The following is a 16,583-nucleotide window of genomic DNA, read 5'->3' as shown; positions in this document are numbered from 1 at the left end:
TGTAGTATAATATACCATATAGTTGTAGAAAACGTATAACTTACAGTATTGGGTAAAGTCATTTGTTTATATTAAAAAAAATGCTTGTATTACCACAGCAACTATAGAATTACCACAACAAATTAATTCAAGTACTTTACTGTAGTATGGTTCAAAAGCACTAGTATTTACTATAAATTACTATAGTTTTTTTTTTTTTTTTTTTTACCTGGATTGGCCTAATTTATTTATTTTGCCCAATAGTGAGTCTTTCTCTCTCTTTCTCTCTCTAAATATATATATATATACATACAAAAAGAAAAACTGAAATATCACATGGTCCTTTCTCCCATCTCCCGACTGCATCTCTGGAGCTCAGCCACAGTGATCTTTGGGTTCTTCTTTACCTCTCTCACCAAGGCTCTTCTCCCCCGATAGCTCAGTTTGGCCAGACGGCCAGCTCTAGGAAGGGTTCTGGTCATCCCAAACGTCTTCCATTTAAGGATTATGGTGGTCACTGTGCTCTTAGGAACCTTAAGTGCAGCAGAAATTTTTTTGTAACCTTGGCCAGATCTGTGCCTTGCCACAATTCTGTCTCTGAGCTCTTCAGGCAGTTCCTTTGACCTCATGATTCTCATTTGCTCCGACATGCACTGTGAGCTGTAAGGTCTTATATAGACAGGTGTGTGGCTTTCCTAATCAAGTCCAATCAGTATAATCGAACACAGCTGGACTCAAATGAAGGTGCAGAACCATCTCAAGGATGATCAGAAGAAATGGACAGCACCTGAGTTAAATATATGAGTGTCACAGCAAAGGGTCTGAATACTTAGGACCATGTGATATTTCAGTTTTTCTTTTTTAATAAATCTGCAAAAATTTCAACAATTCTGTGTTTTTCTGTCAATATGGGGTGCTGTGTGTACATTAATGAGGAAAAAAAAAAAGAACTTAAATGATTTTAGCAAATGGCTGCAATATAACAAAGAGTGAAAAATTTAAGGGGGTCTGAATACTTTCCGTATATATATATATATATTTGTGTGTGTGTGTTGGGGGTAACGCATTAGAAGTAACGCGAGTTACGTAATCAGATTACTTTTCCAATTAACGAGTAAAGTAAGGTATTACTTTTAAATTTACAACAAAATATCGTTTTTTCAAATAAGTAATTTTTTTTTTATTTAATCATCACACTTGCACAAAAACAGTATTCCTCAAAATTATTAAAAACCAATAAATGTAAGCGGAATATTACGCAAACATGCTATAAATAAATTTTAATAATACAAATATACTTTAAACATTTAATCTCACTTTGTGAACCAATGTCTTTGCTGCTGACATTCGATGATCTAATTCTAATTCAACCATACTAATAAGAAAAAATTACTTTAACATTGTGTTTCATTTATTTATTTATTTTTGTTTAGCTGGTGTAAAGTGATGAACTTTCTCCAGAATGGCAGCACAGCTGAAAGGTTGGTATTAGCTGTTCTCTACTGTACAGGCATGAATTTGGATTTCCTTCAGTCTGAGGATTTATGTGTGAAAGGGCCTTTACGTTTATTAAAAATGCAAGCAAGCCCAGCCAAGGTGAGAAAAAAAACATCACTTTCCATAAAAATTCAACTTTTTATTGAGTATAGACTACCATTTTTTTTTTCTTGTTTTAAGCATAAACTTGATTAAAATGTTTGAGGAAATTCAAAAATTTTACTGGACAACATTGTATGTTTTTGCAGCGTAATAATGGTCTGTGTTTGTGTAATAAAAACTAAATGAGCCGTTTTTAATGCTTTTTTTAGCAAAGAGAACGGTTTACTAAGGTTACGCGATTAATATAAATATGTGTTTATTTATTAATTCATAAATGAATGAATGACAGCGTGCATGTTTGCTCTTATTAATTAAAACGCCTCTGCGTCACTTTGGATACCGGAAGTGAGTTCAGATGGTCATATGACTGACCGGAGCACTGTTTGACAACTCCACAGTATGTACCACCGCGAAAGTAGTCCCTTCCTAACAAACACAACATAACGAGATGTCAGAAAATGCTTTATTAATAGTCAAACTCGCTCAATAAGCCTTGTTTCAAATACGTTAGTTTTTTTCCGGCGTGTGGTTTTCATAAAAAACGAGTTTGAGTTGACAAAAATAATGTAAATATAGTGTGTCCGTATCAATGCGCGGAGGGAAAGCACAGCAGCTGTGTAAGAGAGAAGCCTTGGTCACATTTCTGACACCTCTGTCTGTTTCTAAGACACATTTCCTTTAACAACCATGAAGTTTCAATACAAAGAAGAGCATCCTTTTGAGAAGAGGCGATCAGAGGGAGAGAAAATCAGGAAGAAATATCCAGACAGGGTTCCTGTAAGTCGTTTTGTATCGTTTGAAATGTGTAAACAGAAGCTCGCGTTGTAGTGAACCAAAACAAAACAGTAAACGTGAAAGGCGCGCTGTATCTAACGTAACATGATTTCAACAGTTCGTCCGTGATAAAACAAACTCATCTGGTGCTTATTTGCTCTTTTAAAGCATAAGTTAGTCGAACATAAACGGGTTTAGCTTCAATAGCACATGAAGGGCGAAACTGCTGAAGGCCATGTTGATTTCTCATCTGAAATTCTTTATCATTATTAAAATAAAAAGTCTATACATGTTATGTTTGTTAATAGCGTTATAAATCACAAGATCTTCTTTGAAAGACGAACGATTCAGTATTCGTTCAGCTCGGTTTGTGTGTTTTAATGCTCTCATCTGCTTTAATCCACGAGGCTTGTTGAAAAGATTGAACTCTTTTAGTGTAATGTGATGTGTATGATCTTATTTAAAATGTGTTTGTGAGGTAAAATAATACATTTAGGACCATACTGAAGTGGAGAACCTTAAAATAGCCAGTCAACATGTTTACATCCACAAGGTTGGCTTTGTTTACCATATAAATAACCAAACCAGTAAGACAACAAAACAGGCAATCCTCTAAAGATTGCATTTTGAAATCATTTTAATATTGATTTCTTTATATGTGTGTGTTTTTTTTTTCTTTTTAGACCGCTTACAACCAAAAGAAGGTGATGTTTTGTAGCATATAAAAAGTGTCAGTCATTTTGATGTCAGTATCAAATAAATCATTTGTTTTAAATGCCCAGTTTTTACAAATATGACAACAGTGACTATAAAAGCAGCTCTAAATATTGTACACAATATTACACAATGTGTACGTTATACAGCTCTACTGTCCTGTATCTCTGTAGAATCTAATGTCTGTTTTTGTTGGAATATTATGGAATGAAGGGATATTTTTTCCTTACTTTGGAAGTCAATGATGTGCCACAACTGTTTGGTTTCAAACATTCTTCAAAATATCTTCCTTTGTGTTCAGCAGAACAAAGAAATTTATACAGGTTTGAAACCACTTGAGGGCGAGTAAATGATGACAGAATTTTAATTTTTGGGTGAACTATCACTTTAAGGTTTTCGGAAAAGGCTGGCTCTTCATGGTCATTGAATCTTTTGCACTCAGGATGTTTTATAGTCTCACTGCTTATTTCTGTGTTTATTCAACATTGTGGCTGATATATAGATTTTTTTTTTGAGCCTTTCCCATTTATTTCCTATGGTCGGTCGATTTTGACTGTGAACAGCCAATGTGTGACTTTTTTATGACCACTTAGACTCATCTAATGCAGTTCATTTTTTTTGTTTGTTTGTTCAGATTACATATCTTAGAAACAACTTTTGAAACACTAATTTTGAGGAAGCATTTAAAAAAAAAAAAAAAAAAAGTGAAATGACCAACACATTCAACAAGACACATTTGAGTTAGTGAATTCTTCTGACGGCTACTGATGTCTGAAGAGAGCCATGGCTGCATATATTTCATATATGTAATGTTGGATAACAGAAGAATTTGCTACTTTTGTTACTTTCAGGTGGCATTTTCCTCCAAGCCCTGGATCATTTCTGACCCTGGAATGGACATTTTCATTTGAAAAAACAAAACAAAAAGCATGAATAATTAGCGGTTTTACGTAGTCATAGGTCCAAAAGTGTTTCGTATGGTTATCTTGTTCCTCATCTGCAGCCTAATTATCAAAAATAGCACAGCTTTTTTCAGATCCTCTTTGCACTGTCAAAAATCACCCTTGGTGGACTTGAAGAAACAAATGAGCAAAATCAAATGAGTTAATCATCATTCAGTTTCATATAAGTCCACATAACTGTACCAACTGGGCCATATCTATTCTACACTAAAAAAAGTGTTTGATTCTGTACTAGGTAATTGTGGAAAAAGCTCCTAAAGCCAGAATAGGTGACCTAGACAAGAAGAAATACCTGGTCCCCTCTGACCTGACGGGTAAGTCGCTTTATGTTTCTAAACATTTTTACATTTTTGTTTAGCATTTTTATGTTGGCATAGTAAAAACACGCACCTTTTATGCTATTCTAAAGGTTCCTAATGTTGTTTTGAACATTTCCTGCAATCGGTTTACATGCATCCAAGATCAAAAAAACACTTTAATTCTCTCAAAATATACATTGCAGCATCACCTCTTTTCTCACAGTGTCTGAAACAGTTTGATACAGGATCTAGTCTCTCTAAACCCCTCCTTTCTGGAAGTCTGCTCTGATTGATCAGATGGCCCAGTCTGTTGTGATTGATCTACTCTGCTCTGATTGGTCAGAAGGCCCAGTCTGTTTTGATTGGTCGACCGTTTACAGCGCATGTCAGAAATGAAGTGCCAATTACCATATCTGAATTTCAGCTCCAGATCTTCCTCAGCCCTTGATACACAGTGATACGAACAGTAATGATGGCGTTAGTCTAACTGTATCAATTGACCTTTCGCAAAGACCTGCCGCTTTTAGTTACTGTTGCTATGTCCGACAAGCCATGCCGATCTCTCGCCACACATCATGTTCTCACGCAGTGAAAAATACATCGCTGAGCAAAGAGGACACTGACAAGACAAGACAGAGCAGGTTACTTATGATATGAAGCAAAGTCTCAAATTTTGTAATTTTTAAATAAATTTAAACAATAAATAGTTTTGCGGCTCTTTAATGTGTCGTGACAGATTGCTGTAGCGCCTCAGCTTAAGCGGCTCGTGATCCGATCATCTCTTCCTGTTCATTTATAGCATCAAATAAACATGAACATCAGAAGGAATGTTGTTTCAACCAAGGAAAGACATCAGAACACACCAAGTCCACCTACGTTAATCTGCCAACTCCCCTGACTGCTTTGTCAGACAAAACATCAGATTCAGCGTTATGATTGGTTAGATCGCCTGTCAATCAAACTCCTGACAAAGGGTCAATTCGAGCCCAAGTCCTCACTCTCTTGAAGTGCATGCAAAGTGGATTTGCTTTCACAGAAATTTTCGCAAATTTGTTTGAGGGCGGGTCAAAGTAGATGACGTTCGTGGGCAGCCAATGAAGACATTAGAGTGGCATTATGCACATTTTTACAAACCTCCGTAGGTTTGTGCAGGAAGTGAGACTGGAATAGGGTTGTGAAAAGTACCGACTTCGCTGTTGAGCAGATTCGTAAACACCTCTGATTGGCCATTGTTCATGCACTCAACAGATTTGTCTGCGATTGGCTACAATGACATGTTGTAAATAGACATCTGTGACACTCTTCAGTGAGCGCTTGCACAGATACACACGGGAACAGGCGTCTATCAGCGGATATATTAGGGATCTGCTGATTGACGCCTGCTTTCAAACGCTCCCTTGTGTATTTGTGTAAGCGCTCGGTAAAGAGTGTCACAGATGTCTATTTACAACATGTCATTATAGACAATCACAGACATATCTTTTGAGTCCGTGAACACAATGGCCAATCAGAAGTGTTTAAAAATCCACTCAAAATGTAGAGGGAAATGCTGGTACTTGTACTCGTTTCAGGCCGCTTAGAATCGGTTCTTTCTTTTAGGAGACAGTAACTCCATTTATCGTGCACTTTGATCTTTAAAACATTTTAAATTCACAAACAGCTATATAACACTACATGAAAGGTTATATCCGAAAAAGCATAATGGGGCACTTTCATGAATGTTTTTATTTCTGTGGTGTTTTATACTATGGATTTTTTTTGTAGTGGGCCAGTTTTACTTTCTCATCCGAAAACGAATCCACCTGAGAGCTGAGGATGCTCTCTTCTTCTTCGTAAACAACGTCATTCCGCCTACCTCTGCCACCATGGGCCAGTTGTACCAGGTATTTCTCTTTTCTTTCATTGTTTTGTCATTTTATTTTGTTCCGCTGATAATGTCACGTTCTCGCACACAGGAACATCATGAAGAAGATTTCTTCCTTTACATCGCCTACAGTGACGAGAGTGTGTATGGAGAATAGAGCCAAAGGGAAATGACCCTCACCCTCCTCTCTTCCTTTTAAAACAATATATAGACGTCATGCTGGCAGCCTAGAGCTCTCAGAACTGAAGTATCAGATGCACTTTTGCTTAAATTTGATCATATCTCCTTTCATGTTTTTATCCTTTGGTTTGACATTCATTTCTGATGTTTATTAAGAATTAACTAATCAGTTTTTCATTATTCCTACAAAATGGTGTCTTACAAAACGGTCAGGCACTTGCTCTAATACAATGGAAATGCCACTGATACTGTTACATTTTGAATTGATTTCAGCTTTTGTTTCCTAGTCATACTCATTTCAGATATTTCTGACCATAAACGAATGTTTGCTCTTTCTAGATGGTTTCTAACTAGCATGTGCAGTCCAGCACTCGCTGGTCAGTCAGTTGAGAATTCGGACTAAAGTGTATTCTGTTATCAGCTAAATCTAATATGCTGTTGTTACTTTGATTTACTTTTATTATTGTACCTAAAAATGTAGATGGGTAGATTTATTTTAAGTTGTAAATCTAAAGTGCAAGTTTTATTTGCAATTTGTTTTTGTTTTTTTTATCTTGGTATTCAGTTGTATTTCTGGTACCCTTGACGATGACCATATAAACCAAACGCACGCAAAATTTGTCTTGTCATTTTATTCCACCATCTGGTAAACACAAACTGTTATGCTTGTTACGGAAGCTCCGAAGGAAACAGCTGTGCAACACTTCAATAATAAAAAAAAAAAAAATAATAAAAACTTTTCTTTTTTTTAGTGGACCTATTACGCCCCTTTTCACAGGATGTAATATAAGTCTCTGGTGTCCCCAAAATGTGTCTGTGAAGTTTCAGCTCAAAATACCCCACAGATCATTTATTATAGATTGTCAAATTTGCCCCTATTTGGGTGTGAGGAAAGACGCACTGTTTTTGTGTGTGTCCCTTTAAATGCAAATGAGCTGCTGCTCCCGCCTGCTTTCCAAAAGAGGGTGAAGCTTTAACAGCTCACGCTTCGGTTGCTCAACAACAACAAAGCTGGAGAATCTCACACAGCCAAAATGAGGATTGTCAGTAACGGTGTTCTGTCGACACAGTCGACACTGATGGAGAGACTCAGGAAGAAGTTACAACTTTTAAAATAAAACTGGACGTTTCTGAATGGTTAGTGGATAAATTTATGTAGTTGCTGTGGAGTTGATTCAACTCGTCGACTAGCATCTGCCGTCATGTTAATCTTTTATGCAAATCCAGCATTGAATTGACCCTCGTTTGTGAAGCAGTCCTGGGGTAAAATGACGGCATAACAACAACACCCTACTACAACAACTCTTCCTCTTCTCTAAAGCAGCTCAACATGGCCTCACCCCCTTTGTTGCGTGTTCTTTAAAAGAAAATATATCTCTTTGCATTGAACTTTAACTTTGCAGATGTTGTTGATGCTCAAACAGCAACATTACACACTAAAGTAAAAAAAGAAAAAAGTGAAATCATAATCAAGGACCCATTTAAAGGTTCCGTAGAATGTCTTTTTAAAAGATGTAATATAAGTCTAAGGTGTCCCCTGAATGTGTCTGTGAAGTTTCAGCTCAAAATACCCCATAGATTTTTTTTTTTAATTAATTGTTTTAACTTCCTATTTTGGGGCATTATTAAATATGAGCGTATTTAGGCTGCGGCCCATTTAAATGCTCAAGCCCCCCGCCCACGGAGCTCGCGCTTGCCTTTAACAGCATAAAAAAAGTTCACACAGCTAATATAACCCTCAAAATTGTTCTTTACAAAGTGTTCATCATGCAGCGTGTCTAATCGCGTAAGTATGGTATTTATTTGGATGTTTACATTTGATTCTGAATGAGTTTGATAGTGCTCCATGGCTAAAGCTAACATTACACACTGTTGGAGAGATTTATAAAGAATGAAGTTGTGTTTATGAATTATACAGACTGCAAGTGTTTAATAATGAAAATAATGACGGCTCTTGTCTCTGTGAATACAGTAAGAAACAATGGTAACTATAACCAGATTTTTAGGTACATTAGCAACATGCTAACAAAACATTTAGAAAGACAATTTACAAATATCACTAAAAATATCATGATATCATGGATCATGTCAGTTATTATTGCTCCATCTGCCATTTTTCGCTACTGTTCTTGCTTGCTTACCTAGTCTGATGATTCAGCTGTGCACAGATCACGTTAATACTGGCTGCCCTTGTGCCTCGATCATGGGCTGGCATATGCAAATATTGGGGGCGTACATATTAATGATCCCGACTGTTACGTAACAGTCTGTGTTATGTTGAGATCATAGACGGTTGAGATTCGCCTGTTCTTCGGAGGTCTTTTAAACAAATGAGATTTATATAAGAAGGAGGAAACAATGGTATTTGAGACTCACTGTATATCATTTCCGTGTACTGAACTCTTGTTATTTAACTATGCCAAGATAAATACAATTTTTAATTCTAGAGCACCTTTAAAAGTAAATCCAGACGAGTTTCCTGGTTGTCAGAGGACAAATGATTGAGTAAGGTATATGTATGTATATATTAATTATATATGACGTACAGTATTCTTTTTATTTTAAAAAACAACGTTGATGTGACAAAATAGTGTAAACTACAAATGACCCACAACAAAACTACGACTCCCATGTTTTGTCACATCTGATTTCCGGTTAGTATCCGCTTGAAAATAAAAGTCCGATTCGTTACTTTGAGAATAATCTTCATCTGTTGCACCGATTCACGAATGACCGAATTGTTCTTGAAAAACCATTGTTATAGTCAAACGCACAAAGAAAACTTAGTTAATAAATATTTTTAAGAAAAGAAAACATCTTAAAAAGCTTTATGCATACAAAGACATTTTAAAATGAATTAAAGTAATATTTAAGGTGAATTCAAATTATATTTGAATTTATATATATATATAATTATATTTTGTTTTTATGAGCTGAAAATGGCAACAATTTGAACTGAGACATGAATATACAATAACACCCTTAAATCGAATAATAATGATTATTTCGTCGTGACGTAAAAGAATCACTGGATTGTGTTTGAACCGGTTCTTTGAAATGAACTGTTCGAATACACTGAATCGCGGAAATGAGCTGGATTTGCACATGATGCCATGGAAACGCGACGCTGTCCTGGATTGACCATAAATGACCTCGGGAAAATAACAGTTCCTTGGCGGTGACAACAAGACACAGTATGCCTCACAAAGCAGTTAAAGTGATTGTTGAACTCCACCTGAGGGCGGTGAGGATTGTATGATAATCATCTTAGTAAGATCAGTCGAACTAAGTGTGGATAGAGACGGTCAGGAAATGTGAACTCTGTACCGCTACTTAAACGAATGGCGACAGTATTTTTTTTTCTTTTTCTTTTATGGCGAGAGTATATACAGGATATCGAGTGCAGACATGTGTCATTCTGTTGCCTGTGAAAATGGAGAGTTTTTTCATATTTGTATTTTAGATAACCTGTCCAGGTGTGCATCTACCAGCCAAAGATGATGTTTACCTCAGTGTGAGTCTAATGAATCAATATAGGAAGTCAGAATGCCTTCCTGCAGTGTTTCCATTACTGATTCGGGAGAAAATAAGGTTTGAAAAGGTGGTGTGATTTTATAATTAAATCTATTTTAAATAAAGTTTAAAAAACCACCAGTTTTGTAAACTCCCATGTTTTTCTTGTAGATACTGAATTACGCCACAGATCCTGCAGCAATAGCTGAATTCCTGCAGTGTGAGCTGCTGCTTATTTCCTCTTCTCCCTCCTTCTTTATTACTTAATCTTTACCAATTCTTTCCTTGTGATAAAAAAGTACACTTATACACATTCAGTACAATGAAGCACACTTCCTTTTCACAAGGGATGTTAAAGTGTGTTTCTCCTCTTTCCCAGATGAAACAGTGAAAATAGAACTCATTCAGCTGATTCCTCCAGGTACAACTGATATTATTCCTCTAACATTTCTAAATTATTCATATTGCAGACTGCTGCCCACAGTTGAATCTCTATTTGCTTTTTATTGCCCTTTTACAGCTGGAGAAATATTGGCCAGTTTTGAAGAAGATGCTCGAAGTTTTCTTTTCCCAGAGCCAAAGCTGGTGCCGTCTTTCTCTGGAGTAGAGAGAGAGGTATTAATGACGCGGCATCCCACTTTCCCTGTAAGTGCTTATTTATCTACCACACTAATTGAATTTATTTGCTAAAAAAATGCAATAATGGATTACTGTGCATTATTAAAATGGAAAATCTGTCTTTATTGATTCATCTCAGGGTATCTCTCCAAGATTAGAGTTCTCCACAAAGACGACAATCAGTGAAATCTCCAGTAACAATGGCTTCCTGAGTGTTCCTGTGGTAAAAATACCGATTTGGAAATGGAAGAACAATTTTAGCTGTATTGCTTTATAATATTGATTGCAAGAACTTGTAAGATGTTTTATTTGCTTTAGAGGGCAATGACGAGGAAAACCTCCAAAAAGTCACGGAAACAGGGTAGCACGTCATCTCAAAGACATCTCTCGTCTGTTTCATGCAGTCAGAGGGGACTCCCCAACAGAGATCAGGTATCAGATGTTGCTTATTTGTCCTCATATGCGTGTTCTCACCCAACATCAGTGCCTGACCTCACAAATGCGCTTCTAGAAGAATGTTCAAAAATTCCCATAAACACACTCCTAAACCTTGTGGAAAGCCTTTCCAGAAGAGTTGAAGCTGTTATAGGGTAGGCCAACTCCATATTAAACCCTATGGATTAAGAATGGGATGTCATTAAAGTTCATGTGAATGTAAAGGCAGGCGTCCCAAAACTTTTGGCAAGATAATGTGTGTTTGTGTATATATATATATATATATATATATATATATATATACATATACATATATATATATATATATATATATATATATATATATACATATACATATACATACAGCTCTGGAAAAAATTAAGAGACCACTCCAGAAATCAATGTTAAGTGGTCTCTTAATTTTTTCCAGAGCTGTATATATATATATATATATATATATATCAGTGCTATTTTAGTTTTCTTATAGCTGTATTAATATTTTGAATTAGCTTTTATTTTTTATTTTTTTAGTTTAGTTTGTGCTTTTTATTATTATTTTTTTTCTTTTTTGAAATATTGCAATTTAGGTTTCATTTTTTTTTTTTTTTTTTCAGTTAGTAATTTTAGTGCTTCAACTTATTATAACTCAAACTTATTTTAGTTTATTGCCAAGGCAACATTTCTAATTTTAATTTTGTTTGTTTTTCAGCTAATATTTATATTTTATTTCAGCTTTATTCACATTCAGTAGATAAATAATTAAAAATACAGTATTACAGTATACAAAAATGTTGAGAATCATGGACTTTGATGCTCTGTTGTGTTACAATGATGTTCAAATGATTTGAGATCCTGGTTGGATGTTTTGGTTTTTTTGATGAACTAGTGATGGCCAGCAGAGGGCAGACATGCTTGTAGGATCAAGCCACAAGACACTTTGTTTCCAGTGGCCAGTGACACAACTGCAGTGCTTAGACTAGTCTTAAATGGATAGTTCACACAAAAAAGAAAATTATGTCATTAATTACTCACCCTCATGTCATTCCACACCCGTAAGACCTCATTCATCTTCAGAACACAAATGAAGATATTTTTTTGATGAAATCCGAGAGGTCCAGAAAGGAATTAAAGACATCATTGAAATATTCCACGTGACTGCAGTGGTTCGAACATAATTTTATGAGATGACCAGAATACTTTTTGTGTGCAAAAATAACGACTTTATTCAACAATATCCTCTCTTCTGTGTTCTCTTATGCTGTTTAAGTTCAGCGCTTCCAGGTTCTACGTCAGAATGGCGACTCATTATTGGCTGAGCTGGCGTTCTCACGTAGAACCTGGAAGTACAAGAATGACCCAGATGAGAGAATATTGTTGAATAAAGTCGTCATTTTATTAATTTTTTTGTTTTTGTTTTTGCGCACAAAAAGTATTCTTGTCTCATAAAATTAAGGTTGAACCACTGCAGTCATTTCAACTATTTTAACAATGTCTTTAGTAACTTTCTGGACTTGAAAGTGTTGATTATATTGCTGTCTATGGATGAGTCAGATGTCTCTTGGATTTCAACAAAAATATCTTAATTTGTATTCCGAAGATGAACGAAGGTCTTACGGGGTTGGAACGATATGAGGGTGAGTAATAAATGACTCAATTTTAATTTTTTTGGTGAACTAAACATTTAAAAGTGAGTCTTCTAGGACTGGTCCTAACGGAAAACTACAACTGATTACCCCTTTGTTAATTGGTAGTTGGTCAAGATAGTTCTTAAGACTTACCATAGTGGCTAAGTTTATGCACCTGGCCTCTCAGTTCCTGAATGTCTGTGTGTTTGTGCTTACTTGGCCCACGGTAGGTTCAGAGGTCAGGTGGACGGTCCTCTTCCTGTTATTCACCTGTCTCTGACAGAAACTCCAGATTAAGGAGTCTGTCACCACATCAATCAAAACCATCCAGAGAAGCAGGTATGAATGCTACAACATCATTAATGTATTTGTTGTATTTGTTCATGCTGTAGATCTGAATACATTTTGCAGCACTCTTTTTTTTTTTAAGTTTAGTGATGTCTGACTTTATTGTTAATTGGTAAACCATACTTATAATATGTACTGCATGTTCTTCTTCAGGAGACCCCAGAAGAAGCTATTCCAGACCTTGGGTTAGTTGTAAATTTTGTCTATTACTCCATTAAACCCTGGCAAAAAAGAAAGATAGAAAGAAAGAATAAAACATTCTTTTATTACGGAAATAATATACTTTGAAAGAATATACTTGCTATGAAAGGTGGTAGCAACATCTTTTTTTCTGTACTGTGATACGGATTGTCGAAAAAGAAACAATGTAAGGCGAGGACTTGGTTCTATGCACCAATTGTGGATTGGATTTTGAGATGTGGGTGTTGAACTCAAAAATAGAGGCAGATGAATGTGAGCTTGAACGGGCTGGTTTAAGTGACTTAATGAGTGGAGAGGTCCGGCACACATCACCAGAGAGAAATCTGTCGTTTTACCTGAAGGTCCAGTTCTGAAATATTGATTAAATAGCACGATATGTAAGAGTTTTAGATTAAAATATCTAAAAACCACTAGAACGATGTTAAATATTTTGTTGACTTGTGTACTTACATTATCCCAAATGATTCCAACAATGTTTAAATCCAGAGAAATCAGCAATTTTAACCAGTGTAACGGACCATGTCATTGCGTCTCCTGTCAATGACGTCATATCCGCGTTACCCTCGATTTCCAGTTTTACTAATATCGATTTAGATTACTGCAAAGTGCAACAAGTCTCTCATAGCAGCCACCGAGCGACAGCCACAGAGAAATGTTATAACATAACTTTCAACACACTCAAATTTAGGCCTCCTTCCACTCCCACAGCTCTCGACCTGTCCTGCTTCATACCACAGTAACGTTAATAAAACTTTAATACATTAGCTCATCCATGAACATGATTTCTGCCTGAGTCTGTTGGATTCCTTTCCATTGGCTGTGGAGGTGAAGACAACAACTCCCATGATTCCACGCTCATTCACGGCATCATCAAGCTATGCCTTTGTTTTGAATAAGTGACCTCTAGCGGCGAAAATGACATTGTCATAGATTGAGTGAAACTAGTTTAAATGCAAATAGTTGTACTTTAGAGTGCTTTTTTGAACCAGTTAAGTACATCTTTATATGTAATTTAATAATTTGATTGTCTTTGAAGTATAATGTGACAGAATAGCTGCCTCCCCCTTATTATCAGCGCCACCCTGTCCCTTAAATCGCCACCCTTCACCAGGTTCCCGACAGGAGTGGGTGTGAGAGAGGAGGGGAGCTGTAACAACCAGGACTGGCGGTGCATGATAAGGCACACCTGAATCAAAGGGAGCCTTGTCACTGACATTGTTAAATGCTCTCTTTGAGAGACCGGTCTTTCTCTTGTGCAGCACACTTGTGTCCTCGTAGGCACAGGAGGAAAACAGGGAGGGATTCCTTCACCACCAAAGCTGCAGAGTCACTGGACTCAAATTTCTGGGTAGGAGAAAGCAACACCTGTCTTGCCCCTCAAATGCCAAATACCTGTGCCAAATACTCTCAATATTCCTTGCCTTCGCAACTCCCAGTCACAGTGAGAATGCCAGCCACCTTGCTTATTCAGAAACTTTATCCCCATGAACACTTTATTCCCTTTTTGACATTTTATGTTTTAATCTATGTGAAATAAAAGCCTCTCCGAGGCCTGACGCCACACCCACTGTGTCTGTTGTTGCTCCTGCTGCCACAGTGGTGGAGAATGCGGGCAAGACGGAGCTTAGACAGCGCAGTTGGGCACTATCCCTCTTATTATCAGTGCCCTCCGTCACCTTAAATTGCCACCCTTCACCAGGTTCCCAACAGGAGTGGGTGTGAGAGAGGAGGGGAGCTGCAGCAACCAGGACTGGCGGCACATGATGAGGCACATCTGAATTGAATGGAGCCTCGTCACCACCGCAGTTAAATGCAGATCGTGCCTCTCGAGAGACCGGTCCTTTTCCCTTGCGCATTAATGCTGGTGTCCTCATAGTCCCAGGAGGGGAGCAAGGATGGATTCTCACACCACCAAAGCTTTCAAGTTGCCGGACCCAAGTTCCCAGGGAGCAAGCAACGCCACCTTCAGGCTGGCCCCTCAAATACCGCGACCCCAGGGAAGCTGAGTCGCTACCGCTCACACCCCGGGTTGAGGAATGGAGTGCGTGAGGTTGCCGGGACTTCACCTCCTCTTACCTGGGCTAAAATCCCCTCAACACTTCCTGCCTTCACAACTCCCAGTCACAGCGAAGAATCTAGATCCCCTGTTTATTTTGGGCAATTTCAATGCCATACACACTTTATTCCCGTTTTTGGACATTTTATGCTTAATTTCATGTTAATTAACACTTAAAATACAGTACATTTATAATACATTATCTTTAAATGTAATATCAGAAAACTCACTACAGTATATTGCTTTAATATTAGTCAACACATCAAAATAAGTGTGAACACTCCTTTAAAACACAACAAAAGCTTGTTAAAAAAATATGAAATGTATTTAAATAAAGTAATTTTTTTAAATTGACATTATTACAAAGTGCACTTTTTAAGTGTACTTAAGTGTGTTTAGAAACATAGGCCCTGTCCCAAATGGCACACTTCATATGTGCTTACGGTCTTGTGGACTTAAAATGGACGCTGTGTGCGCGTGAAGGCCACGAAACCGTAGGGTGTCCCATTTGTCATTTTAGGTTTCAGAAGAGTGCTCGTGAGTGCCCCTTTTACAGCCGATATGCACCCTTGATGCGCCCTTTTGACGAGCCCGCACTGGGGAGAGCTCCACAGCAGACTCTTACCCAACAGACTAAGTGGCATTACGTCACAAAACCATGAGGGTTTAGGGTGCCATTTAAGACAGGGCCACAGTCATGAAAGTGTACTCTCTTTAAGTGGTCTTTTATTTAACAAATATTAAATTATCTTCAAGTAGAAGCACACTTCTTTTTCACAAGACAAGCCAGACATGAACTGACACTGTCCTTCATTATTTTAGATGGGTGATGAAGACTCTTCAGACACAGATGATCTTCTCGACTACGCTGAGGAAGTAAGCCGTCATCATTCCCAAATGGGATATGAGGGATCTCCCAGCCCAAGCCACTCCAGCATGGAACGCCAGAGGCACAATGGGTATGTTTGTGTGTGTTCCCCAGGTAGAGTTGCATGAATGAATTTGATTGTTTTGTAGAACTGGCTCTGACTTTCCACATCACACAATTTGAAGTATCATTCATGCCTGAGTTTTAATACACTGGTTTGAGGGGTTTGTTCAAATAACTGATCTTAAGTATGAGCAATTGTAATAATGATGCCTTATTATTATTATTATTATTTTTTAGATTAATATTGTGTTATTTTCTACAGCTCTCTTTTGGGCTCTCCTGACCTTTGGGAGGAGGTTCAGGAACGGGTTCAGAGCCTTTTAACATCTCCCAAAGCAGTTCATAGACTAGCTTGTGTGAGTACCACTCAAATGCACACACACATGGTTTCAGAAATAATTGCTGTGGAATGTTATGCCGATAGTAAGATGGATCATTTAGCCTCCTCTGCCTCTGTTTTTGATGTCAGGGTGCCACTGACTCTG

General features: G+C 37.2%; 2 protein-coding genes across 2 annotated transcripts in view; both read left to right on the top strand.

The window, feature by feature from the left end:
- Positions 1 to 2,146: 2,146 nt before the first annotated feature.
- Positions 2,147 to 6,482, top strand: gabarapb (GABA(A) receptor-associated protein b). Its single transcript, XM_067400024.1, has 4 exons — positions 2,147 to 2,355; positions 4,264 to 4,342; positions 6,092 to 6,210; positions 6,283 to 6,482. Exons 1-4 carry the CDS (start codon positions 2,266 to 2,268, stop codon positions 6,346 to 6,348), a joined length of 354 nt encoding a protein of 117 aa, XP_067256125.1. The 5' UTR covers positions 2,147 to 2,265; the 3' UTR covers positions 6,349 to 6,482.
- A 2,999-nt stretch (positions 6,483 to 9,481) lies between these two features.
- The window catches only part of spata6l (spermatogenesis associated 6-like), an 8,757-nt gene continuing 1,655 nt past the window's right edge, over positions 9,482 to 16,583 (top strand). Inside the window, exons 1-12 of the mRNA XM_067401385.1 lie at positions 9,482 to 9,615; positions 9,835 to 9,972; positions 10,056 to 10,104; positions 10,264 to 10,305; positions 10,405 to 10,529; positions 10,642 to 10,725; positions 10,821 to 10,934; positions 12,793 to 12,901; positions 13,064 to 13,095; positions 15,990 to 16,126; positions 16,361 to 16,454; positions 16,568 to 16,583. The exon at positions 16,568 to 16,583 is cut by the window's right edge and continues 82 nt beyond it. Of these exons, the coding sequence (XP_067257486.1) occupies positions 9,568 to 9,615; positions 9,835 to 9,972; positions 10,056 to 10,104; positions 10,264 to 10,305; positions 10,405 to 10,529; positions 10,642 to 10,725; positions 10,821 to 10,934; positions 12,793 to 12,901; positions 13,064 to 13,095; positions 15,990 to 16,126; positions 16,361 to 16,454; positions 16,568 to 16,583 (988 nt within the window). The 5' untranslated portion in view covers positions 9,482 to 9,567. The remainder of the gene's footprint in view (positions 9,616 to 9,834; positions 9,973 to 10,055; positions 10,105 to 10,263; positions 10,306 to 10,404; positions 10,530 to 10,641; positions 10,726 to 10,820; positions 10,935 to 12,792; positions 12,902 to 13,063; positions 13,096 to 15,989; positions 16,127 to 16,360; positions 16,455 to 16,567) is intronic.

The sequence above is a fragment of the Chanodichthys erythropterus genome, chromosome 11 (genome assembly GCF_024489055.1).
Source record: "Chanodichthys erythropterus isolate Z2021 chromosome 11, ASM2448905v1, whole genome shotgun sequence".
Classification (NCBI taxonomy): Eukaryota; Metazoa; Chordata; class Actinopteri; order Cypriniformes; family Xenocyprididae; genus Chanodichthys; species Chanodichthys erythropterus.
Note: the sequence above shows the minus strand (reverse complement) of the source record. Positions and strands in the feature narration are given on the sequence as shown.